The 27,430-nt window shown below is 39.8% G+C and overlaps 1 protein-coding gene and 1 non-coding gene across 2 annotated transcripts; one reads left to right on the top strand and one right to left on the bottom strand.

Annotated features, from left to right (window-relative positions):
- Positions 1-17,642: 17,642 nt before the first annotated feature.
- On the bottom strand, positions 17,643-17,714 carry TRNAP-CGG (transfer RNA proline (anticodon CGG)). The gene has a single exon. It is a non-coding gene; the product is annotated as a tRNA-Pro (tRNA).
- Positions 17,715-17,814: 100 nt separating this feature from the next.
- LOC110792736 (uncharacterized) lies at positions 17,815-26,622 on the top strand. The gene is made up of 10 exons (XM_021997567.2): positions 17,815-18,065; positions 18,217-18,297; positions 18,417-18,444; positions 18,557-18,639; positions 21,080-21,112; positions 24,385-24,463; positions 24,579-24,631; positions 25,778-25,838; positions 25,968-26,050; positions 26,159-26,622. The coding sequence occupies exons 1-10, from the start codon at positions 18,045-18,047 to the stop codon at positions 26,246-26,248; spliced, it is 612 nt and encodes a 203-aa protein (XP_021853259.1). The 5' UTR covers positions 17,815-18,044; the 3' UTR covers positions 26,249-26,622.
- The last annotated feature ends 808 nt before the right edge of the window (positions 26,623-27,430 follow it).

Genomic DNA, 27,430 nt, shown 5'->3' with positions numbered 1-27,430 from the left:
AAACTTTGGGACATGTAAAACATCTCTGAGAACAATGTCTTGACTTAACTGTATTGTACCCTTATGTTTTACTCTTAATTCAGTTCCATCAGGTATAGTGATAGTGTGTTGGTCATCATGTACACTCTCAAATGTAGTGAAAAGTGACAGATCAGAACACATGTGATCACTGGCACCACTGTCTAGTATCCATTTTCTTCTGAAATTAGACAGAAAACAAAATGTACCTTTAGGTTGGGAACTGGTTGCTAATCCAAGTGAGTGAGAGCCAGTATTCTCAACTTGATTAGCAACTTGCTGGCTTTGTAGGCATTTCATTAATTGAGTGTATTGCTCTTCTGTAAAAGTAGCATGAATCATCCCTGCATCTGCCTCCTCTTGAGTTTCTTTGGAATTAAACTCATCCAGTTGAGCTGCTGCTGCTATTCTCTTTCCTTTACCCTTAAAGTCCTTTGGATAACCATGGAGTTTCCAGCATTTATCAATAGTGTGATTTCTCATCTTGAAATGATCACAGAACAAATTGTTCCTGGTGTTGTTGAAGCTTCTATACTGGTTTCCAGACCCTGAACTTTGTGGATTGGAACTTGAATTGTACTGATTCTTGTAGATTTTATTGTCAAATCTTCTTGCATTGAATGCTGTGGACTCTGATTGCACTTGAACTCTGTGATTATGTACTTCCTTTTGCTGTTCTTCCTGAAGTAAAAGACCATAGGCTTTTGAAATCGTAGGTAGAGGACTCATCATCAATATAGTACTCTTAGTATGTTCATACTTTTGACTCAATTTCATCAAGAACTGAATCAACCTTTGATTTTGCTGTGTTTTCAACAATTTCTGAGTGAGTGTGCAACTACAGCCTGTGCAAACACAAACAGGTAAAGGTTCTAGTCCATCCAGCTGATCCCACAGAAGTTTGATCTTGGTAAAGAAACTAGCAACAGCTTCATCATCTCCTTGTGTTAAGTCTCCTAACTGTTGTTGTATAGTAAATAGTTGTGGTCCAGATTCTCTGCAATATCTTTCCTCTAAATCGAGCCATATTGCTCTTGCAGTTTTGAGGTACAGAACACTTCTTGCAACTGAAACTTCAAGTGAGGCCAATATCCATGAAATGACCAAGTCATTACACCTGATCCACATTCTGTAGTTTGTAGAATTAGTTGCTGGTTGATTCAGACTGCCATCTACAAAGCAAAGCTTATTCCTAGCAGACAATGCTATCATCATTGATCTTCTCCAATCACTGAAGCTTTTTCCTTCACCATCAAACTCAATATTCACCAATTTGGTGGTATTCAAATCACTATTACTGAGATAGTAAGCAGAATTAGGATTCTGTGATGAATCTTGCTGATCTGAAGGCATTTTGTTGTTGTGAAATCACAATTTCTCTGAAGATTTGATTAAAGAATTAACAGGAAAAAGAGAAAGAACGCAGGATCGATTGATCACTGCTCTGATACCATGTTAGAACTCACCATTTAGGTTGAGTTTGTTGCTTGAGACTGATCATCAGTAAGCATTGAGAGAAAGAGAAATCAGAGAACTTTAGAGAGAATTTTATTTATTTCAGAACGAATGAATTGAATTGATTACAGAAGCTGAGTAATCTATAAATACAATGTGATTGGTGATGTGTTCCAACCAATGAGAGAGCTACAAACTTACACATCAGCAATTACAATTATCAGTGCAATATTATTACAACTGAGATGTACTAACAGACTGCTAACAGAATTCCTAGAATATAGGATAGGTAGTTAGAGCTGACGTCATGGCTTCTAGAATATGCTGAGGTTTGTCAGCATGCTAATGAGCTTGAACAAGGAATGGCTTCTGCTTCTTGTGCAGCATGCTGTACACCAACAACATAATCCTTTAATGGCGGGATTCTCACTCAGCCCGTCTCGATCCACAGGCCAACCCTCCACTTCGGTTCGTGATAATGATGAAAGTCCTTCATTTTCTATTTCGGATGAGTGACACTCCAACATCTCGCCTATTGATTCCTCTCATTGGGCGCTTCTTCTTCTTCCATTCTCTGAAGAGGGGATTCACTTAGTAAAAGGTTTATTCGGGGCTGGATGGTGTCCCTCCATTTTTTTCCAAAAGTACTGGGATATTTTAGGTCCCCATGTTACTCACTCGGTAAAAGTTTTCTTTGATTCAGGGTCTCTACCAAAGGGATTAAATGACACGTTTATCACCTTGATCCCTAAAGGTGAGAGACCATAAATGGTAAGTCAATTTCGGTCATTGGCCTTTGTAATACTATGTATAAGATTATCATTAAGTGCATGATGGTCCTCCTCAAACCGGTATTTTCAGACATCATGAGCGAGTTCCAGAATGTCTTTAATGTTAGATAATATTTTAATAGCCCATGAGATGATGCACTCAGTGAATCATAGAAAGAAAGGGGGGTGATTACACAAGGCTTATGGTCGTATTAGGTGGGATTTCATTGTTAAGGTTCTTCGTAGTTTCCAATTCCCGAACATTTGGGTTTCTTGGATATTTGAATGTATTTTCTCAACCTCTCTTTCGGTTCTCATCAATGGAAAACCGTCAGAATTCTTTCGATCGTTAGTGGGCTTAAGGCAGGGAGACCTCCTATCCTCGTATCTGTTTATTTTGTGCATGAAAGTGTTGTCCAAACAACTTACTGCTCTTCAAGATCAGGGTAGTCTTGGTGGTTTACGCCTGGGGAGATCAGCTCCAACTCAATCTTAATCATATTTTCTTATCGGACGGTGCTCTTTTCTTCTTCAAGTCGTCCCCCCCAATCATGTGCCTTGCTTCGGAAAACAATTGATGATTTATGTGAGATGTCAGGTGAGATGGTTAGTGCGGAAAAATCCTTTGTCATTTTAAGTCCTAACACTTCGTCCAGGGTTGTTCTTTCATGAGTAACCCGCCGGGTTGTGAACAAGCAGGAACTTGGTACGTACTTTGGTTGCCCGATGGAAATTGTCGGACGGTCGTTGATGAAGTTTGACTTTATTTTTGATCGAGTTCTTAGTAAAATCTCATCCTCAAGTTCTATTGTCTCTCTCAGGTAGGTAAATTGGTACTTACAAACTCGGTTCTAGTGTCTCTCGCGGCTCATATGTTAGGAGTTTATCAGGTACCTAAATCAGTTATAGGAAGAATCTCGTCTCTTTGTCCTAAATTTTGGTGGGCTCGTTCGATGGATCGCAAACCCATTTACTGGAGAAGCAAGGAGGTCTTGCAAATGCACAAGTCAGAGGGTGGCGTTGGTTTGCGGAATATCTTTCATCCAAATCACTAATTCCTTTTCATTAATGCTCCGCGTCTCCAAAAGAACCCTAGCTCCTTGGTAAGTCGGGTTTTGAAGGGAAAGTATGGTAAGATGCCTATCGACAAAGCTAACTCCGAAAAAAAACTTGGTCTCTCAGCTTGGGGGTACCAAAGTTTGTGTAATGCGACCAATAATTTTTCTCCGGGTATGGTTAGTATCATTAGGAACAACAGGTCTACTAAGATTGTTGAAGACATTTGGTTACGAAGTGTAAGAGTGGTGTTTAAAAATCATGGCATGGGGATCACGACCGAGCAACCGGTGATGGTTTATGATCTTATTTCTTCAGATAATACTTGGAGAGCCTCATATATATATATTTGGAGGCTTTTTCCGCCTAATATCGCTCGGAACATTCTTGCTACTCACTTGAGAAAGGATGGTCACGACTATTGTGCTACTTTGGGGGTCATCAATCGGGTGTCTTCTCCATCAAGTTAGGTTGCTCGTTCCTCAGACACGAGAAGCATGTGACTTGCGAGGATCTTTTTTGGGAGAATTTTTGGAAAATGAAAGTAATGTCAAAGTGTAAAACTCTTTGGTTGGAAGATCATGTGGAGGGCCACGAAATTGGGGTTGCAAAGAAGAGGAGTCGAGTTGAATGTGCGTTGTGTGTTTTGTAACAAGGAGGAGAAATCTTTAGAACATATGCTGTGGGAATGCGAGAATATTAGAAGAATATGAGCTGCCTCGGACTTGGGTATTCAAATTGGGGCCTTTTTACCCTTCGCTAAGTACCCGGGTTAATACTACTTTTGGTCTCGTAATCCTAGGGGGCGTGAAGGGGAGATGTTCTCTGGTGCATTTGGATTCATCATAACGAGATTGTTTTTGAGCGTGCGAGCTTTAGCCATCGGTAGATTTTTTTTATCACAAAATCCGTCTTCTTCGATTGGAAGTCACGGCTTCCCAGTTGGGTCCCGTTTCTGTTAACCTTCACAGTCATGACCCTTCTTATTCATTCTTGAAAATAGGAAGGTCTGAGGGTCTCCCTCCAACAACAATCATTACAGATGGGGCATTGAAGAAGATCGCCAAAAACGGCAAGCTGTTTGATATTTTCGCAGGTACGGGTTAGGTTATCACTTCTCCTTCAGATGTGCAAAAGCAAGGGAATACGGATTGTTTGGGCTCCCAATTGATATTCAATTGGGCCACTAAGTCCAAAGCCCAATGGCTCTAAACAACAGCATCAAACCTTACCACTATGGCTATTCAGCCATCCATTAAGGCCCAAGGCCCAATAGCAATAAATGACCTATGGGCATTTATTATGCAAACACTATAAATAGGCCACCAAGGCTCACACCTCAAGGTACGTCCAATTTATCGCCTTAAGACTACTCTTCTAGAGAACTTCTCTCTAGAATCCGAGCATCGTTCTTACTTAGGCATCGGAGGGGCTTTCCTCGGAAACACCCCCGAGGCTAGTGACTTTGCTCTTGTGCAGGTGAATTCGGACTCGACTCATTCAAGCAAGCAAGATCTTCAACACATACGAAAGGGCCTTCATTCGAAGCCCATTGTTTCCATCTTTACAACACCGGAACAATTTGGCGCCGTCTGGAAATTAAAGAGTCTCTTAGCAGATCTACGGATTTGAAGAACTCGCAAAATTAAAGAGTCTCTTAGCAGATCTACGGATTTGAAGAACTCGCAAAATTAAAGAGTCTCTTAGCAGATATACGGATTTGAAGAACTCGCAAAATTAAAGAGTCTCTTAGCAGATCTACGGATTTGAAGAACTCGCAAAATTAAAGAGTCTCTTAACAGATCTACGGATTTGAAGAACTCGCAAAATTAAAGAGTCTCTTAACAGATCTACGGATTTGAAGAGCTCGAAAATCTACGGATTCAAAGACTTAAAACTTCGGAAGTGCAAAAAATTGAAAAGAGGCAGCCAAGTAACAAACATTCATTTTTCATTCAATATTTGGGGGAAGTACAAATACATCAAACAGCTCGGTACATACCCGAGGACCCTCAAAAATTGAAAACAAAATGAAACAGTTAAAATCGGCAGCCATCAACAGACAATACCGGCCTACCGAAGTACTAAGAAAGCAAAAAGAAACAAGTACAACGCAGCGCCGAGGCAAAAGGGGGAAAGGCAAGCACACATTCGGAAGTCCTCAACTGGAACCGACCGACTCTGAAGAAGACGACTGCCCGAATCCCTAACTCTTGAGAGTCTCAGGAGCAGCCCCTAGGGGAGCATCCTTCGAAGAACCCCCAGCAGTAGTGTCACCTTCGGAATTCGCCTTCTGGGCCCGAGCCTCTGCAAGAGCAGCTTGGCGTTCAGCTTCAGCTTCGTCTCGATCAGCTTGGCACTCCACCAAGTGATCCTGGGCCCGCATCCAGAGAGGAACTTTCTCATTCCAAGGGAAATGAGGCATATGCTTCGCAAACATGCGCCGAGCACCCAGGATGCCATTCCAATACTGCTCTCTACACTGATCAGCAGTGTAGAGGTCAACTCGCTCTTGCTCCAACTTCCGAATGGCCGCATCCTTCTCTCGGATCTTCAGCTGGAGAACAGGCACCTTGTCGGCTTGGTTCTGAATAATCTCCCGATGCTTGACAAACTGCTGAAGCCTCGCCTCCGCATCCTGGCTCTGCTTAACGGTCGCCTCAAATTTAGACGTCATCTCCTTGAGAAGTCTGTCTTTTTCTTCAAGTTCGCTCGCAAACTTGGCGGCCATATCTTTCCTCTCCTTGTCGAAGGAAGCTATTTTTTCAGCATCCTCTTCGACTCGGAAGGTGAGCTTTCCAACTTCGGCCCCGATCTGCTCAGCGGAAGCTCTAGCCTCACGACTGTACTGAAGGTACAGCTGCTTGACCTCCACAAGCTCGGAGAAGAGCTGCCCAGCCTTCTGGTCCAAGATAGGAATATCACGAGCATAAGCCTCCTGATATCTCCTCAGTTGTCTCTCCTCGACCGAGCTGCACTCGGAAGCGAACGAGGACCAGAAAACAGCCTGGGAGCGAAGGAAAGATGAGCAGAAGTAGGAAAAACATAAAACAAAAACACAACTCAAAGAGAAAATCCAACACTTACCTCATTCAGGTAGTACTGGGCCATCATAGCCGGGTTCCTCTCTTCAGCTCCAGGAACCCTCCACTGCGGGTTGGCCCGAAGAAGATTCTCCCGAGCAGCTTCGGGACCCACCAAAGATCCCACGTGAGCCATGGGATTCTCTCCCAAAACCGGAGCCCTAGCATATCGAGCCATCACCTCCCTTACTTCCTCGGGGATCCGCTTCAGCGGAACATCCGAGCAAGGGTCAGCATGGATCAATCTATCCAGGGCCGAGGTCGAAGTAGAACCCAAAGTCGAGTGACGCCTCTTCCTCGTCAAACCCTGTTCGGGCTGCTCCTCCTCAGCAGAGGGAACATCCTTCTCAGCCTCGGGAACCTCAACATCGGGGCCTGTGAGATCCACCATCTCCTTATCTGGACTTCTCTCTCTTTCGAGAGAAACGTCAGCAGATTCCTTCTTCTCCTCGGCCACGATAGGGGCATCCGAGCCAGGAACAAAGTCGGCTTCAATCGCCTCCATCACCTTGGTGATATCCTGGATCTCGATCCCTAAAGCAGTAGACGGCTTCAGCGGAGAGGGGATGGTATCTTCCTCGGCCAACGGTTGATCCACGGGCGGCGGTTCCGCAACCACCACACTCTTTAACTTCTGCCCTGGCAAGGGCATGAAGTGAAGGAGATTCTTGGGAGGAGGCATGTCTTCCGAAACCGTTTCCTACAAAACAAGCGTTCAAAGATCAGCTTCGAAAAAGGGAAAGACGGACTACAAGAAAACCTCCAAGTCAGAGCAAATACCTTCTCCGAGGACTGAGAAGCCTTCGCCTTCTTCGGATGCGCGGAAGACCTCAGAAGAGTGCTACCCTTCCTTTTCCTTTGATCCTAAAAAGGGAGACCAAGGGTCAATAAATTTAGAGGAAGACAAAGGAGGAAATAAAGAAAAAAGGTGAAGTACCCGGTTCCTAGATAAAGAGATATCTATCCGAGCCGGAGATGAAACCGAAGGAACGGCACGCGGCACAGCGTCAGTCCCAGGACCCTAGAAAGATGGTCCAGGACCAAGACGTTAGCCGACGGCCAACCAAAGAGAAAGAAAAGACAAACAAAAACCGAGCCTATAGAAACACTCACCGGATCTGAAGTTGTCCTCAAATCAGGAAGCACGACCTTCACTGGAACAGCTTCGGGAGAGGAGGCAGAATCCCACGGACCAGCTCGAACTTCGGATATCCGGGCAACACCCGAAGGAGACAACACGTAATCCTTCAAACGAGGATTACGAGGATTCTCTTTCCCGAACTTGTAATCAGGAGCCGAGTCGTGAATAGTCTTCAGATCCAAAGAGATGCCCAAAATCGCAGGATCAAGACAGCTAAAGCCGTACTCTTCAAAAACAAAGCACAAAAACGAGTCAGTAAACGAGGGAAGAAGGAGGAGGACAAACTCACTGAAACACGGTCCCAGCCGAAAGACACCTACCCCTGTCAAAAATCCTGCTGAGACCGGCGACAGCAAGAATGTCCTCCCGCAAGATGTAGTTGAGGTTCGGGAGCCAGCTAGACGGCAGTTTATAGTTATCCTCCCGAGCCAAAAACCACTGGAGGAGATCCACGTAGTGGTGATGGTTCCGATCCGGAGCAGCCACGCCTCCCATATCAGGATCAGGAGTCACAAACCACTTCGGAGGGCGATAAAAATTGGGATGCTTCGGATCCGTCGGCACGCGAACAAGCAACCACTCCGTCTTCCAATTATGGTCAGAACTGAGGTAAGGGTATGCCGTAATATAGTTCGGCTCCCCTCTCCTTCGGGACCTTTTGTTGATGATGGTCCACCAACCATACCCATCACCCTTGGAAGCATGATTGAAAGACAGATCGTGGAGATCCCGAAAAACGGCGACAGAGCAGGGGAAGTTAACAAAGTCGCACACCCATCTAAATCCGATGATGTGCCTCATAGATTTGGGTGTAAGTTGGGCCAAACTGATGTTGTACGACACCAGGAGCTCGGAAATGAATGGATCCAAGGGAAAACGGAGACCGTTCTCCAAGTGATGAGTGTACACAGAGATGAACCCCCTCGGTGGATGAGTCACCCGAGGACGCTCCTGATCGGGAAGCTCACACCAGTACCCCAAGGCGTGCTGGATTCCGTATAGCTCCTCGGCCCTCCGATGGTAGTTCCCCAGCTTCGCCTCCACCAACCATTCACCACTGACCGATTTCTCCAACGGACCATCGATCTTGGTGGTCTCATGCAAGATCGGGGCATACTTGCCCTTCGGATCAGCTTCAGTCCAATGAACTGGAAACTCAGGGTAAGAACGGCGTACACCCGAAGAACCATCTTTCTTACCAGAAGTAGCACGTTCAGACACACCAGACCCGCCAACAGCACCATCTTTGGAAGCATCCCAACCAGTCGAACGTTTCTCCACCGGCCTCTCCGAGGGTCCACCCCTTGAATTCTTCTGTACCCTTCCCGAGGGCACATCCTCCCTCTCACTAGAGGAACCAACGACTGTTGATTCTGAGTTTTGATGATGACAACGCAAACTTCCTAATCGTTGTTTAAGTGTGTTTTTGGAATGCTAAGTTAGGGAGTGCCTGAGTAGGACAAACTAAGCATGTGGAACAAACACTAAGCAATGCATGGAATTTCTAAAGAATCGATCAAGTCTGCATATGAAGGTTGTTCCCAAGACAGTTGTTCCCGAGACAGCAGGAACAGCTGTTCCCAAGACAGCGGGAACAGCTGTTCCCAAGACAGCGGGAACAGCTGTTCCCAAGACAGCGGGAACAGCTGTTCCCAAGACGGTTGTTCCCACGACGGCTGTTCCCAAGACGGCTGTTCCCAAGACGGCTGTTCCCAAAGACGGTTGCTCCTAAAGCAGGCTGATCCTCAACGACTGATCCTAAGCAAGTTATTAAGGTGTTCCTCATATATTATAAGGATCATCAATGTTCCGGAGAAGGAACAATGCATGAAGCGTTCAAGCGAAGCTTCAAAAGGTGCCAACATAGAAGCTACAACATATGAGTTTATGTTTAGATTTTATGTAAGTATTTTAATAACGTTTATGCATAATATGGAACAAAAGGAACACGTGTGTTTTAATATGTTTGAGAAAATAGTTTTTGTAAATAAAATAAAGTTTTATAAAGGAAAATCTTTTGGAAAATAAATAAAACGATTTTGAGAAAATCAACATTGGATTCTGATTTAGAATTCCTTGTTTTCCAAGAAAAGGTTTTTACTTGTTCCTAAAACTACTCCCACTATTTTCTCTAAAATTGAACGTGTTAAAAGTGGTTTGAAGAAGTCTCCCTGTTTCTCTCAATCAACGTGCACGTTACTGCTCCCAGTAACTGTTAGTGGCCGTTGAGGGGAACATGGGAAACTGACCAAGAAAGTTCTTCTATAAAAGGAAAAGGTTTTTCATTTCTCAAATCACAACTGACAACGTGCAATATTTCTAAAGAACTTAAGAGTTTTTATAAAAAGTCAGTTTGCGAAAGAGCGTGTTCCTAAAGTTCCTTTATTATTCATAAGCTTTATTGAATACTAGAGTTTTCATAATTCGAGTTGTAATTGTGGGGTTAAGGATCGAGTGATCCTTGAGTTGTGGGGTTAAGGATCAAGTGATCCTTGAGTTTTGAGTGTAAGGGTTGAGTGATCCTTAAAGTGACTTAGAGTCAAGTCAGCGAGAGAGTGTGAAAGGAGCAAGCACAGTAATCAACGGGGATTGCTGTGAGGAACTCGTGTTCAAGTGGAACTCGAGTTATTGAGTGTGTTGTATTCGAGCGATTACAATATATAAAAGAGTTTAAGGTTTTCGCTTCTTGATAAGGATCAAGAAGTTTCCTCAGTTTTCACATTCTTCGTACTAATTTGTTAGTTGTTCCTTTAATTTCTAAATTCCGCAAAGGAACACCCTAAGTTCAACGAAACAATTCACCCCCCCCCCCTCTTGTCAGTGTTCCTACTGGAATATCAGTTGGTATCAGAGCGGGATCTCACAAAAATACAGGAAACCCTGTTGAGAAAAAGTTCCTGGAAAGTATGAACACTCACGAGAAACTCGAAGAAGGTTATTCAACTCAAAGACCTCCAATGTTCAATGGAAAATTCTATACATATTGGAAGAACAGAATGGAGATCTTTATCAAGGCAGAGAACTATCAAGTTTGGCGAGTCATAGAAGTCGGTAACTTCGAGGTAACAAAAACCAATGCTGAAAATGAGGTAGTTCCTAAACCTATTTCTGAATTTGTGAAAGAAGATTTTGAAAAATATGAAATCAACGCTATGGCTGTTAAGATTTTGCATTGCGGCCTTGGACCTCATGAACACAATAGAGTTATGGGGTGCAAGAGCGCAAAGCAAATCTGGGATCTCCTTCAAGTAACACATGAAGGAACAAATGAGGTCAAACGTTCTAAAATTGATTTACTGATGTCTAAATATGAACGTTTTGAAATGCATCCACAAGAAACAATTCAGGAGATGTTTACTCGGTTCACTAACATTACTAATGAACTTGTTTCCCTTGGAAGAATTATTCCCTCTGATGAACAGGTTAGGAAAATTCTAAGGAGCATGCCTCAAGATGATCGATGGAGAACCAAGGTCACTGCATTGTTTGAAACCAAGGATTTCACCAAATTCAACATTGAGCAGCTGGCAGGATCCTTAATGACACATGAACTACATCTAGGATCAGCTGTTCCTGAGAATCCCAAGAACCAAGGTCTTGCTCTCAAGGCTGAGGAACTGGAGGATTCAGAACCGGATGAAGAAGAGGCTGCCACTTTGGTCAGAAGGATGAAAAGATTATACAGAAACCTCAGACCGGGAAATCAAAAAGGAAGGAACTCCGGAAGAAGAACAATTGGTTCCAAATCCGGCCAAGGATGCTTCAAATGCGGTGATCCAGACCATCAAATCCGGGAGTGCCCTCAGTGGAAATATGAAAAAGGAAAAGGAGAGGATCGGCTCAAAGAAAGATGCAACAAACCCACCTTTTCCAAACCCAAAAAGGCAATGATTGCAGCATGGGGAGATGTTACAGACTCGGAGGACGATGATGACCAACCAGAAAAAGAAACTGCCAACCTGTGCCTCATGGCAAAGATTGATGGAACAATGCAAGATCCATCAAACGAGGTAAGTTCCACAACCTCTCAATCTTTGTCTAATAACAGGTTAATTGAATCACCAATTGAAACTCTAGTATTTTTTGAAAAGCTTAGTGTAGTAAAGGAACAAAGTAATAAGGCATTGGAGCCCAATAAAGATCACATGACCTACCTAAATAATGTTAGATATGAGGTACAAGGTAGGTTCTTGGAATTGCCTGACAGGAACAACTCTCTCCAAGACTCTCTTGGAAGAGTTAAAAATGCACATACTATTCTTGATGAAACTGATAATATTGATAAAGTTCAGGAGCAGGAGAATTTCGATATTGGTTTAATTCGCCTTACAGATAATGATGAGGAAGATTCTCCAGCTGAACTACATAAGAAAGATCAAGGAATTCCTGTGCAAGAGGAACAAGCAGAAAATCAGGGTGTTCCCATGCAAGAGGAACAAGCAGAAAATCAAGGTGCTCCCATGCAAGAGGAACAAGTAGAAAATCAGGGTGTTCCCATGCAAGAGGAACAAGTAGAAAATCAGGGTGTTCCCATGCAAGAGGAACAAGTAGAGAATCAAGGTGTTCCTATGCAAGAGGAACAAGCAGATAATCAAGGCGTTCAAAGGACGGAAGCAACCTTGGATGTTCCTGTGGCTCAATTTCAACCTAAGCCATGGAAACATCAAAGCTCCCATCCAATGAAACTAATTGTCAGCGACATTAGAAAGGGAATTCAAACAAGGTCTCAACTTAGAAACTTTTGTGCCTTTCATGCGTTCCTTTCCACAATAGAGCCAAGAAATCACACCGAAGCTCTGGAAGATGCTAATTGGATAACAGCCATGCAAGAAGAGCTAAATGAGTTCGAAAGGAACAAGGTGTGGCACCTGGAACCCAAACCTAAGCACCAGAAAGTGATAGGACTGAAATGGGTGTTCCGGAACAAGAAAGATGAACATGCAACAATCATAAGGAACAAGGCAAGGTTAGTGGTCAAAGGCTACAATCAACAGGAAGGTATTGATTTCGAAGAAACTTTTGCTCCTGTTGCTAGATTAGAAGCTATAAGAATCTTGATTGCCTTTGCTGCTTTTATGGGTTTTAAACTGTACCAAATGGACGTCAAATGTGCTTTTTTAAATGGTTTTCTAGAAGAAGATGTCTATGTGGAACAACCTCCTGGTTTCGAAAATCCTGAATTTCCCAACCACATATATAAGCTTGATAAAGCTCTTTATGGGTTGAAGCAAGCTCCTAGATCGTGGTATGATAGATTATCTAAATTCCTTTTGCAAAATGATTTTAAACGAGGCAGAATTGACAAAACCTTATTTCTAAAATCAAAAGGAACAGACTTGTTAGTTGTACAAATTTACGTTGATGATATATTATTTGGTGCAACTAACGAAATTTTATGCAAGGAATTTGCAAATTTAATGAGCAGTGAATTTGAAATGAGTATGATGGGGGAACTAAATTTCTTCCTCGGTTTGCAAATCAAACAAACCAAAGAAGGAATCATGATCCACAAACAGAAATACGTGAAAGAACTCCTCAAAAAGTATGAAATGGAAACTGCCAAAGTGAATCACACACCTATGGGAACAACCACAAGATTAGACGAAGATCCCAGAGGAACAAGTGTGAATCAAACAAGATACAGAGGAATGATTGGATCCCTGCTCTACCTAACTGCAAGTAGACCTGACATTTCATTCAGTGTAGGCTTATGCGCAAGGTTCCAGTCAAACCCAAAGGAGTCTCACATGACTGCTGTAAAGAGGATTCTCAGATACCTCAAAGGAACAGACGATTTATGTTTGTTCTATCCAAGAAGTGGAACATTCGACTTAAGAGGATATGCTGATGCTGATTATGCTGGTGATCTGGTAAATCGTAAAAGCACATCAGGTATGTTTCAATTCTTAGGTCCCTGCATGGTTTCTTGGGGTTCCAAGAAACAAAACACTGTTGCTTTATCCACAGCTGAAGCTGAGTACGTAGCTGCTGCTGCATGCTGCTCTCAAATCCTTTGGATAAAACAACAGTTAAGGGATTTTGGTATCATATATGACTGTGTTCCTATTTATTGTGATAATACTAGTGCAATATGTATTTCTAAAGATCCAGTTCACCATTCCAGGGTCAAGCATATACATATTAGACACCACTTTCTTAAAGATAATGTAGAAAAAGGTTTAATTAAGTTGGATTTTTGTCAAACAGAAAATCAAATTGCAGATATCTTGACTAAACCTTTAAGCAGAGAGAAGCACGAGAAAATGAGATTGGAACTGGGAATGATCAAGCTAAGATAAGGAAGCAGGAAGATCCTCTAAAGGTATAAACTTTAATATTAAATGCCTGGCCTTAATATTATATTCATAATTTTACGTGCGAAAGCATAGCTGAAGTTTACCATCGTTAGGGATCGACCTACATAATGAAAGTGCATAATACATGATTAAATAAATGAATCAATAATACGAGATGCAAAAATAAGCTGTTCCACAACCAGGTTTACCGTTATCATTTTTCCTGTATTCTCTCCAATTCTTCAGTTATCATTTATTTTTATTTTTATCTTTATCTTTTTTTTCCTCGAAATTTTTTCTTTCCGAATTTTTTTTGTTTATCTTCCACATACATAAACCTCACAAATTTATTTCTTAATCCTCAAATTCTTCCTGTTCCCAACATCTAAGAAAACAATGGAAACAATCCCAATGGATCTCAACTACTCAACCCCCACACCAACAAATACACGTTTATCCCAGCCCCGACGGTCGCCCACACATCAACCACCCCTCCTGCTCAGGTCGCCGAAGAAAACAAAGAGGACCACCACCAACCCGCGAAGAATCCGCGGCAGTCGGGTGGTGTGGTTATTGCAAAAAAAAAAAAAAAAAAAAAAAAAAAAAAAAAGAATTACGGATTGTTCTAAGGGGGGATTTACCTTATTCCGGTTGATGATGCAAATTTGATGACGAGGTGTGCAATTAATATTGAGGATTCATGGGTTATGTACTATATTAAAGGGAAAACGTTGTTATACCAAAAAAAAAAAAAAAAAAGGTTAACAACGTGGTTCCTAGGGTGAACAACTCTCTGTTTGTTGAAATTCTTGTGAGGATGAGGATGATGAGGGGGAACAAGGTGAGGAGGATATTATAAAAGAAAAGGAACAGGCATCCAAAGTCCCTCAACCCATTGATGTTGTTCCTAAGACTAAACCCTTCACCCTTAAACCTGATCCGCTACTTTGATTGTTACCTTGGTTTTTTATTTGTTTAGAACAATTTTTTTTTCTCTATTTTATTTTTTATGTAACCCTCAGTTTGGGTGACATCATCATTATTTTTATTTTTAGAACATGTGGAACCTAAAGCTTGCATCTCTAAAACTTGGTTGATTTCTTTTGTTATATATTATGTTTACAATTAATTATGCATATATGTTGAGACTTGACTTTGAGGCTAACTTAGTTTGCCAAACGTTGATCGTGGGGCGCTATGAATATTCTATTACTGCCTTGTATTTTCTCTTTTTGTTAATGCCAACAGGGGGAAAAGAATGCAAACTTTGTTTTAACTTGATCTTACCTGTCTCCATGTCCCTCATTGCCTCACTTCTCGCTGCTGTAAGTTTTTGTTTTAAGTTTTCAATTTGTTTCACTTTTTTTTCCGTAAATTTTTTCATTTCCATTTTTGTGTTTTAAAAAACTTGTTTAAGATTGCAAATAAGTTCGATTTTTTTGGTAAAAGTTTGCTTATGTTGTCATCACCAAAAAGGGGGAATATTGTTGATTCTGAGTTTTGATGATGACAACGCAAACTTCCTAATCGTTGTTTAAGTGTGTTTTTGGAATGCTAAGTTAGGGAGTGCCTGAGTAGGACAAACTAAGCATGTGGAACAAACACTAAGCAATGCATGGAATTTCTAAAGAATCGATCAAGTCTGCATATGAAGGTTGTTCCCAAGACAGTTGTTCCCGAGACAGCAGGAACAGCTGTTCCCAAGACAGCGGGAACAGCTGTTCCCAAGACAGCGGGAACAGCTGTTCCCAAGACGGTTGTTCCCACGACGGCTGTTCCCAAGACGGCTGTTCCCAAGACGGCTGTTCCCAAAGACGGTTGCTCCTAAAGCAGGCTGATCCTCAACGACTGATCCTAAGCAAGTTATTAAGGTGTTCCTCATATATTATAAGGATCATCAATGTTCCGGAGAAGGAACAATGCATGAAGCGTTCAAGCGAAGCTTCAAAAGGTGCCAACATAGAAGCTACAACATATGAGTTTATGTTTAGATTTTATGTAAGTATTTTAATAACGTTTATGCATAATATGGAACAAAAGGAACACGTGTGTTTTAATATGTTTGAGAAAATAGTTTTTGTAAATAAAATAAAGTTTTATAAAGGAAAATCTTTTGGAAAATAAATAAAACGATTTTGAGAAAATCAACATTGGATTCTGATTTAGAATTCCTTGTTTTCCAAGAAAAGGTTTTTACTTGTTCCTAAAACTACTCCCACTATTTTCTCTAAAATTGAACGTGTTAAAAGTGGTTTGAAGAAGTCTCCCTGTTTCTCTCAATCAACGTGCACGTTACTGCTCCCAGTAACTGTTAGTGGCCGTTGAGGGGAACATGGGAAACTGACCAAGAAAGTTCTTCTATAAAAGGAAAAGGTTTTTCATTTCTCAAATCACAACTGACAACGTGCAATATTTCTAAAGAACTTAAGAGTTTTTATAAAAAGTCAGTTTGCGAAAGAGCGTGTTCCTAAAGTTCCTTTATTATTCATAAGCTTTATTGAATACTAGAGTTTTCATAATTCGAGTTGTAATTGTGGGGTTAAGGATCGAGTGATCCTTGAGTTGTGGGGTTAAGGATCAAGTGATCCTTGAGTTTTGAGTGTAAGGGTTGAGTGATCCTTAAAGTGACTTAGAGTCAAGTCAGCGAGAGAGTGTGAAAGGAGCAAGCACAGTAATCAACGGGGATTGCTGTGAGGAACTCGTGTTCAAGTGGAACTCGAGTTATTGAGTGTGTTGTATTCGAGCGATTACAATATATAAAAGAGTTTGAGGTTTTCGCTTCTTGATAAGGATCAAGAAGTTTCCTCAGTTTTCACATTCTTCGTACTAATTTGTTAGTTGTTCCTTTAATTTCTAAATTCCGCAAAGGAACACCCTAAGTTCAACGAAACAATTCACCCCCCCCCCCTCTTGTCAGTGTTCCTACTGGAATATCAACGACGAACTTACTTTTTCCTTTATTCTTTGCCATGATCGCGAATTCTCGGTCTAGGGTTTAGATTGAGGAGTAGAGGAAAGAGCGAAAAAGCAAGGAAAATTCAGAAGCAAGTTACCTTTTTCCGAAGCGGAATTCGCCGACAAAGCGAACGACACAAGTTCCCGAAGTCCAGAACTGACCGAATTCCGTAGATCTGAAGAAACTCGAAAACTGCGATCGCCAGAAAAAGAGAGGAAACGTGTTTGAAAGAGAGAGAAAGTAAAGTTTGAAGAGATCTAAGCGCCCAGTATTTATAGAAAAAAAGGAGGCGCATCAACTTCTTTTCAAACCCACGATCTTCACGACACAATACAAGTCCCAACACTTGTCATCAATGCAAATCATCCCTTTTCAAAAAAAAGAGAGGGAATCTTTGGACTTCTGACAACTGGAAAACCCACCCATTTAATTCTAAATGGACCGGGTCTGGGGGGCATGTTGTTTGGGCTCCCAATTGATATTCAATTGGGCCACTAAGTCCAAAGCCCAATGGCTCTAAACAACAGCATCAAACCTTACCACTATGGCTATTCAGCCATCCATTAAGGCCCAAGGCCCAATAGCAATAAATGACCTATGGGCATTTATTATGCAAACACTATAAATAGGCCACCAAGGCTCACACCTCAAGGTACGTCCAATTTATCGCCTTAAGACTACTCTTCTAGAGAACTTCTCTCTAGAATCCGAGCATCGTTCTTACTTAGGCATCGGAGGGGCTTTCCTCGGAAACACCCCCGAGGCTAGTGACTTTGGTCTTGTGCAGGTGAATTCGGACTCGACTCATTCAAGCAAGATCTTCAACACATACGAAAGGGTCGGAAACACCCCCGAGGCTAAAATATAGGGGTGTTGTGAGAATCGAACTCACGACCTCTCGCACCCGAAGCGAGAATCATACCACTAGACCAAACACCCAACTTGCTTCGATTTTTCCACATTACAAAATTAATTTAATATTATTATTCGTTTCGATTTTTCCACATTACAAAATTAATTTAATATTATTATTCGTTTAATTTTATGCAAAGAACTCCCCAGAAAATTTTGCAGGCTCTGAGTGAGTTTGAATTCTTCATCTCTCAGATTACAGTGCAGATACAGAAAACACTCTCAAATTTCATACTTTTAACTCCGCAATAATATTCAAATCCTCAAGAAGCAGATTTCTTCTCCCTGCTTATTTACATCAATTAATTGATTTTGCAACTGCTAACTAAATTAGGGTTTTAATTGGTTTTTGCCAATATGTCTGAATCGAATAATCAAGTAAGTTCCTTCAACATATATATATATATTTATTTGTATTTGTTTCAATTTAATTAAGCTCGAAGAAATTAATTGTTAACTAGAATTAGTAATGATTGAAGAAAACTGATTAATTGGTATTTGATGTTTCTTCTGGGGTGGAATTATGCAGGTAGCTGGAGTTGATAACACGTTTAGGAAGAAATTCGATCGTGAAGAGTATTTGCAGCGAGCTCGTGAGCGTGAAGAAAAGGTTTACGGAATTTTGAATTTTTGAGTACCCTTTTTATGGATTTTAATTTTATTCTGATTAACTGTTTTCTGACTGTTTTCGTTTTTTTTTTTTTTTTTTGTCGGAATTTTTTGTTACAGGAGAAAGATGGAAGGGCGAAATCCAAATGTAAGTTGGGCGCTTTCTTTAATACTATGATTTACTGGATTGATTTTTTCAAAAAATGATTTTGGGATATCTGATGGAATAATTGGTTGAATTATTGAATATGTTTGTGCAGCGAAAGGACCTCCTGTGCAGAGGCAGCCATTGAAGCATAGGGATTATGAAGTCGATCTCGAGTCCAGATTGGGGAAGACTCAGGTCAGTATAGTTTCCCTGACTTTCACAATTTGATTTGGGTTTTCCTAACTTAGGACTATAATTGAATTTATGTATTTGTTCGTCGAAGTCAGTACTGCAAAAGTGTTTTGCTAAAAGGACTATTATGGCATTGCTGATGTTATGCTTCTATGTGTAGAATTATTTGGATGATGTAGGAGTTAGAGAATTCTAAAAAGCTTTGTGTTGTTCAGGCTATAATGTTAATACACTATGTTTAATTGATTATTGACTTATCTGAACCTCCCATTTGGTTTAGTGCAAGCTGTATTGTCTGGAAATGCAATGCAGATGAGAAAGTTGGTGGGACTCTGTCACTCTGTGCTAGTTATTCTATCCTTTGCTCAGCGGTCTAGACAATAGGGGCTTACTTTCTTTGGTGTTATATATGGTTTTGGTGGCAACTATTTGATGAGATCTGTTCTTTCGGCCATAGTATGATTGCTTCTTTTTTTTCCCCCATTCTTGAGGGGGATTGACAAGAAAATGATTGCCGCTTTGTCGTGTAATTAGAAGTTAAATAGTTTGGCCAAAAGTCTGAGCAAGAGTTTTGCTGTGCATCTATGCTGTCAGCCTGTCCTATATGTTTGAGTTTGTTTCCATTTCTATGGACTTATGGAGCTATATTGGCAGAAACAATGAAGAACAACTAGAGAAGGGAAGAGGTTGTTAGGTTGGATGTGACTTTGAGAAAGAGGACTTAGGAAGCGGGTGGACAAAGCATGACTTGAGGAGTGACTGGATAAAGTATTTTTATTGTTATATATAATTTTTTTTTGGGGGGTTGATGGAGGAGAGGAGGAGGTTGAAGGCCTGATAGATAAAGATGTGGGACTTCTTATGTCGGGAAGAGGGGCTAATCCTCCGTCACATGATTCTTTTTTCTCAGCATAGATTATTTATTAATTTAATAATATCTTGTTTGGGGAGGGGGATGCTTTTCTATACCTGGTGGTTCATTGTATCAGAATTCAAAAATTACTGTCCAGAATATTCTACTCCGTTCCTTTTATGTATGGTATTATGGAATCAGGAATGTAAATATTTGAAGGAAAGTTGGAGTTGCGGATATTGAGGGTAAGATAAGGAATAATATGTTACGATGGTTTGGGCTTGTGAGACGTCAACCAGAAGAGGATCATTAAGAGAGGTGGAGGTTGGGGTAATTGAGATCTCAAATGCGGTCAAGGAAGGGAAAACATGATTTGGATGGAGGGAGTTAAAATGGACATGAAGAAAATGGCTTGCAAAATGATGTAGCATTAGATAGAAGCAAATGGAGGAGGGGGATCGTTGTGGATGGTTACATGAGATAGACTCTCTGAGTCTCTGTTCATGCAACCTACCCCATCTCTTTGAGAAAACGGCTATGGCTTTGTTGTTGTAGTTACAATTAGGGCCGATGACTTTTTATTTTCTTTTCAGAACAATGTTGTTTTATGTTAACATGTATGTGTGCATGGGCATTTTTTTTGGGTCAATGAATCATAGTTTATGTTACTTTGACTTTGGACTCTGGCAAAAGTTCCCCATCTCAAATACTCGTCTCTCCAATATGAATATATGACTGGATTTAATGTCTGTACAGCTGTACTTCCCAAACTAAATTGAATACCTCCTCAGTCCTAGAAAGTTACGTAATCTGAGCCTATAGAATCAGGAATGTAAATATTCGGAGGAAAGATGGAGTTTCGGATATTGAGGATAAGATAAGGGAGAATCTGTTACGATGGTTTGGGCATGTAAGACGTGACCACTAGATAGACCGGTAAGGAAGGTGGAGGTTGGTGTAATGGAGATCTCAAACGTGGTAAAAAAGGGATGATTTGGATGGAGGGAGTTAAAAAAGGACATGGAGAAAGTGAAAAATGGTGTAGATTAAATAGAAGCAAATGGAGGAGCAAGATTTTTGCGGATAGTCACATGAGATAGACTCTCGGATCATGCAACCTACCCTATCTCTTTGTGAACAAGGCTAGGGGTTTGTTGTGTTGCTGTAGTTACATTTAGGGTCGATGTCTTTTTATATTCCTTTGAAAATAATGTTGTTTTGTGTTAACATATATATGTACATGGACATTTTTTTGTGTCCTTTGACATTGGACATCTCAAATGTGAAGTACTTGGCTTTCCAATATGAATATATGACCGGATTTGATGTCTGTACTTCCTAAACTAAATTGAACACCTCAACAGTCCTAGAAAATTACCTTATCTGAGCCTACTGTGCATGAGTTTTGGATACATTCTCCTGCAGCCAAATACTGAGTAATAGTTGTATTCAGTATGTAGTACATCAAAAATTACTGCTTTAAGCAATTTACTGAAGCTCCTAGTTCACTGGTAAGGAACTTGTAAGGGTTATCTTTACATTTTCTCTTTCCAGTACTGATAGACAATAGTTGTAATTTTGTTTTTGTAGGTTGTCACTCCAATTGCACCACTTAGCCAGCAGGTATGATCTTCATTTCTCCTACTGTTTTTTCTCTCTTTATTTCCTATTTTAATTTCTTGCTGTTTTGCTTCTGGGTTCGGTTATGTTCTGTTCATGTTTGATGCTTTGGGCATATCTTTTGTTGATTGGTCTGATAATACTGTACATGGATTAGATTTCCCTCTGGTTCCTTTTTCTTTTGGGTTGGGTAGGGAGGGTAGGATAGTGGAAAACCAAACGAGAGTGGCTTTAAAATTGCTTGCCTGGAGCATATACTTGAATTTCCCCCTTTATATAGGTGTCTCCACTGAATGGTAAACATTTTATTTAGTATTACGTGTGCTAATTATAGTCAACTGCTTGCAAATGGTGTTTATTGATTCTTGTGTAGACACTGTTTAGGTTCATGCTAGACTTGGTTTGTAGTTGACTAGTAGGTAATGAAAAATCCGAGATATAAGTTGAACTAGATACTTTCTGAAGTCTTACGTCAAATTGTATGATTCTCTATTGAACTCGAGGGTGAAAGATATAGAAAAAGAACATCATCATCTGATTTCACGTATGAGCCAAATTGATTTTGGTTCACAGCACCTCTGTTTTATATTTTGTTAGGAAGAAGGGACATTTAAAAAATTGTACGGAGTAGTTATTTAGCTAGGTATGTGATACTTGTGATTAGTAAAACTAACCAATGGCGGATGCACACTTAGCTGTTAATTGGTGTGCGGTTAAGTTGTGGCTTGGAGTTATATGTGATTAATCATTTTATATGTTTAAGGAAAATTTGTGTTGAACCACCTAACATATGTCATGTTTAAAAATCTCCTACCTACAAAATAATCTTAATAACAAGCATTTGCTGTTGTAGCTTGAGCACTACCAAATGACGACAGGACATCTGTTGGCAGTGCTACCAAGATAGAAAAACTTGATCTTAGGTAGTTGTTATAAAAGAATATTAATTACGTAGTTTGCTCAAACTCGAAGTATATTAGGTAGTTCTCCTCCACAAACTTCCCTTTAAAGTCAGTGACAAGAAGTTAACCATTTTGGGTTGCATCTTCTTTTTGTGGGATATATGATGCTTTAATCGCCCTGACAGACTTCTTTTTGTGACGGAACTTGTCAACCCTGCAGTTTCAAAACAAATGAATGAAATCAGAAGTGACTTTTGTGACAATGTCACATTGGTTTGCTTCCAGGTTCCTATTTTTTTTGTCAGATCTTTATCAACTACCAAGTACGAAGTACCAACTAGAAACTGCTATTGTTCGACACTCAGAACTATGGAAATATTAAGATAAATAGCCTACTGTTTGATCATCCTAAAAGCTAAATACAAACTTGATTGGTGTAAGGATTGGTTTTAGTGACTATCAAGGCTGTTCAGAGCTTGAGTAAGAATATCTCTTGGCAACTCCCTCAGCCTTATCAAGGCCATGCTTTACCATTAAGGTATTTCTGATGAAGTAGTGTGGGACAAATGAGATATCTGTATTGATTGGGGCAGGAAAGATCTGCTGTTCAAAGCTACCTTTTTAAGCTAAGCAGGCTTGGTTCTTCTTTTCAACCTCACGCTGGTTCATTCATTCCATTCTCTTGGCCTTACATGAACTACTTTGCATTTGGGAGATTGGATGTGTGTATATAGCTTAGCTGAACATTGCCTTCTGTTTGGGATTTGCGGATGGCTTGGGAAATATCAAGTGTATGTACAAAATAGGGGGAAAAGTAGAAACAATTAGTAGTCTAGACACTGTACAACACTTCTTTTTTAAAACCAAAAACCCAAGACTGAAAATTCATCAGCCACCCATAAATTGAGTGGAGAATAGAAGGTGAAGTGAAAAAGCTCAAGCTAATGCTATAGTTAATTACCAAAGTTTCGAATACTCTTGTCTGAAAACTGATGAACATTCAATTTATTGTTATAGTTAATTATCTATTGCTGCGCTCAAAGTCCTGATAGGTTTTGCTTGGAAAGGAATTTGTTAGTTTGTGTAAAGTACAGTTTCTGTTTAAGGGAGAATTTGTTAGGGTCTGAAGAGTTATAATGTATAGGGATTTGAAAATTGGAGGGAAGAAAGGTGGGGAAAGGGAGAAAAGCTAAGAAGTGGGTCCCTTCGCTGGAATGTCTAACATCTGCTGTTAGTTGGTACTGCCACCAACACTAAAAGCGTTGTTAGGTACTCCCTCCGTTCCTAAATGTTTTTCCCATTTCCTGAATTGACGTTCCTTTTTGTTCTTCCCATTGTGAATGTTTTCCTTTTTTGAATTTTTTTTTTCTCCAAAATACCCTCATTCTACAATTTAATTTCCTACCGTATCCTACCTTTATTCCATTCACCTACCCAATTATTCCCATTGATTTCCCCACCCATCTTATTTAATTCATTCACACTCCCCAATTCATTCACCCACCTTATTTTATGATTTTTTAATACAATATCCCCCTTTCCTTTATTTATTTATTATTTTCTCTCTATTTCCTTTATTCCAAAAAGTTAAATCTCTTACACCAATCATTATTCTTACACCCAATTATACCAAGATTCCATTTTTCTTAATCCCCTCCCCGATTCCAACTGGGAAGAACATTAAGGAACGGAGGGAGTAGTTGTTTTTAAATGGAATTGTAGTAGGTGGTTAGTTCCAAAACTATACTATTTTTGCAGTTGCCCACATTTTTTGTTTCAACTTTCTATTTCTAATGTTATCCAAAATTGCTGTGATAATTAAAGGAAAAGCTTGCTCATTTTTGCTTAACCACGGTAAATATTTGTTGGAAAGATCAACGTGTAATTAGACATGCCTTAGACCCCCCTGAGATGGATTTATGAGTAGAAATCTTGTCTGCTTACTGCTCTGTGTTGTAAGGGTTCCAAAACTCTACTATTTTGGAAGTTGCCCACATTTTTTGTTTCAACTTTCTATTGTTATCCAAAATTCTAGGCAGTGATAATTAAAGGAAAAGCTTGCTCATTTTAGCTTAACCACGGTAAATATTTGTTGGAAAGATGGACTTGTAGAAATTAGACATGCCTTAGACGCTTCTGAAATGGATTTATGAGTAGAAATCTTATCTGCTTACTGGTCTGTGTTTTAAGGGTGGCCCGTGGCTGCCTCTTTATATTGGTGTTATTCCATCCATGAGCAATATGTTTGTTTGAGTGTGATCATGTGTAACTTCTCAATTCAAACACAGTTGTTTGGTGGTTTTCTGTCAATTAAAACATTGGTGCCTTCATTCTGACAGTTTTTGTGCTCTCACTTAAGCGTTCTTGTTGCAGGCTGGTTACTTTTGTTCAGTTTGTGAATGTGTGGTAAAGGATTCTGCAAATTACTTGGACCACATCAATGGCAAGAAACGTAAGCTACTCTTGGGGGTCTGCTGATCACTCTCTATGTTCCTTCTATTGTTTTTTTTTTCACTTTCACACTCGACCATGGATCTCACTTGTCATGAATGCTTGTTTCCATTCAGATCAAAGGGCTTTGGGTATGTCTATGCGATCAGAACGATCAACTCTGGATCAGGTAAGCTTTGATACTAGTTTCTCTTTTTAGTTTTTTGGTAAAAAGAGTGTGCAATATGATTGGGGAGGATCTATATAAATGGGGATAGAGATATTATTTTTGATAATTGAATCATCATGTAAGAACATATAACCATGCAAGTGGAGTGTTGGGGACTTGTGGTCAAGAAATAGCTGGACATGTGCTAACTCCACTTGTTTTGTTGTGTTTGATTACATAATTTTTCATGTTAATCTGCTTTATGACTTTAGTTATACGTCGTTGTACACTTCATTAGTTACTTGCCTCTGAATATATTGTTTTGCTCCTTTCTATTTACATGCACTTCTCAGCGGTTGTCAGGCCACTGGCTTCATTTGTTGGTAACAAGAACAGATAAACATTTGGCGATGTCAGACAATTGCTACTAGTGGTCTATTTTCATTGTTCTGGCTTTGTAGGTCAAGGTTAGGATTTACTATTAAATCTTAGTATTTGGTAATTGGTCCTCTTTAGCTAGTCTCCAGGCCTCCCTGGTCACATCTCGCATTCGTATTTTGATATATGCAGCAGACCTGGATATGGCAATCAATGTATTTGTGACGGAGAGGAAAGGGGAGATGGAATACCTTATGTATTTTGTGGAGACTGGATCATCTGAGCTATTTCACGATTTTGTGTTTCTTGACAACTTAGGAGAGTCAGTTTCCTTATCCAGTTTCAATCCACATTTTTGCTCCTTGTTTTGGGTTCCTGATTGTTCTTGTAATTATTTTGGCTCCCATATTTTTGAAAGTGCTATTTTGTAAATTTAAACAGTGTGTTTGGATAGGGAAGTTTATGTCTTTATGATAGATTTCCATTGAAACCAAGACATTAAAATTTAATAATACTTGTTTTAGTTGAACAAGAAGATTATGTGGCTTTGATATTATGCACCTATAATTTTCTTCATTAGAACAAAGGAGAAAAGAAAACGAAGTAGACGTGGAAATATTTTACTGTAAGTTGGTGCTAACTGCTAAGTATACTCAGTATTGCCTGTTCAGCTTGTCCTGTCTTAATACTAAAGTGAAGGGGCCGAAACTTGGTTTGAGACACTTCTGTACTGTACTTGCTGGTTTTGGTTACTATTGGATTGACGATATGTTACCTTATTAATCACAGGTGCGACAACGATTTGAGGTTCTCAAGAAACGAAAAACTCCCGGCAGTTTTTCAGAGCAAGGTAAGAGTACATGAGATATTTGTGTAATTGGTAAAATCCCAGTAGAATTTATCTCAACAGATAGCCTATCATACATGGGGCTTGTCAGTGTTATTGTGCACTAATGTAGGTGGTGCTTTTTTCATTCAGATCTTGACGAAAGAATTTTAAAGCAGCAACAAGAGGAGGAGGAGATAAAACGACAGCGTAGGGAGAGGAAGAAGGAAAAAAAGGTAAAGTTTCGGTATTTCTTCTCACTATTATCCCTCTTGATAGAGTCCTTGGCTTTCGAGTCTTCAACACAACTCTGAAATTCATTGATGGTTGTTTTGTGGTACCAGAAAGAGAAGGCTGTTGTGGACGAGCCCGAGACGGATATTGAAGTGGCTGCTATGATGGGATTTGGTGGTTTCGGGTCTTCCAAAAAGTGAGAAGGTTGAATCAGCCATTTCTCTGAGTTGTCTTTGTAACGTTGCGTAGGGATCAACTTTTGTTGCTGTTAGCTTAGTCACATTGTATTTTATGTATCTGATTAAATCCCGTTGAATTAGAGGTTTAAAGAAAAAGTTGCAGTAAATTGGAGTTTTGTAAGACTTTCCGGCTTGGGCCTGTTTGGCTGAAAAACGAGCTTTTCCGAGTTAATCTCGTTGATTGTCCCAATCAAATGACATTTTCGTAAATAAATGAATATTTTATTACGAAAATGCCATTAAAAGTGGACCTAACTACAGTCACGTGCTATTTGATGTGTGCCCATATACAGTTAACATTATATTTTTTGGAATACGTCAACAACCTTGTAATATGCCGTCAACGACTAGCAATATACAATAAACATCCATTAATATGCCATCAACAACTATAAAAATACAGTCAATCACTTACAATGAACAACATTGAATTTTAGTAATACATAATCACTCATAGAATATACAGTCAACGACTTAATACTAAACAATCTACACCAATTAATATACAATCAAGAATTACTAATATACAGTTTATAAATAAAATTATATTGCCTATAATTTTCCAGCAAAATATTTACGAATTTGCCATTTGATTGAAAAGTTTCCCTAATCACTGAGAGTAACTCAAAATTTCTCCTGAAAAACAGTTTTTCCTTCTTAGAAGTACTTTAGAAACTGTTTCCGGAGAAATTGTGGACTGTTTGGCTAATTATTTTTAGAAGGACTTCAGAAAAGCAGAAACAACTTTGTAGTCTTTGGCCCACTATTTGTTCCTAGAGCCTCCTGTGTACAAAAATTCATTTCCTCATCTTCCTTTTTTTTAACTGCAAGATACGGAGTCATGTTCATCGTCGTCGTCATCATCATCATCATCATCTTCAACAATGAGCCGATTGAAAACCATTATAGAAGTACCATCTTCCAATTCTTTTATTTACGCATTCTTATTTAAAAGTAGTGTACAATATAAATTATACATGAGAGTAAAAGTTAACTCAAAATGCTTAAAAGTTACCTTGATATACGTAAGTTATTTATTCCCTCCGTCCCGAAATGTTCTTTACATTTGTTATTTTGCACTCGATTTAATGACTAATTAATGTATATTAAGATTCATTTATTATTTTATTTAAACAAAAGCGA

This window comes from Spinacia oleracea, chromosome 4, assembly GCF_020520425.1.
Source record: "Spinacia oleracea cultivar Varoflay chromosome 4, BTI_SOV_V1, whole genome shotgun sequence".
NCBI classification, from domain to species: Eukaryota; Viridiplantae; Streptophyta; class Magnoliopsida; order Caryophyllales; family Amaranthaceae; genus Spinacia; species Spinacia oleracea.
The sequence above is the reverse complement of the archived record's forward strand: the minus strand, read 5'-3'. Positions and strand labels throughout refer to the sequence as shown.

Coding starts and splice junctions, on each gene's coding strand:
- LOC110792736 (XM_021997567.2), top strand. CDS start 18,045: ATGTCTGAATCGAATAATCAA. Junction 18,445..18,556: donor TGGAAGGGCGAAATCCAAAT/GTAAGTTGGGCG, acceptor ATGTTTGTGCAG/CGAAAGGACCTCCTGTGCAG. Junction 24,632..25,777: donor AACGATCAACTCTGGATCAG/GTAAGCTTTGAT, acceptor TATTAATCACAG/GTGCGACAACGATTTGAGGT.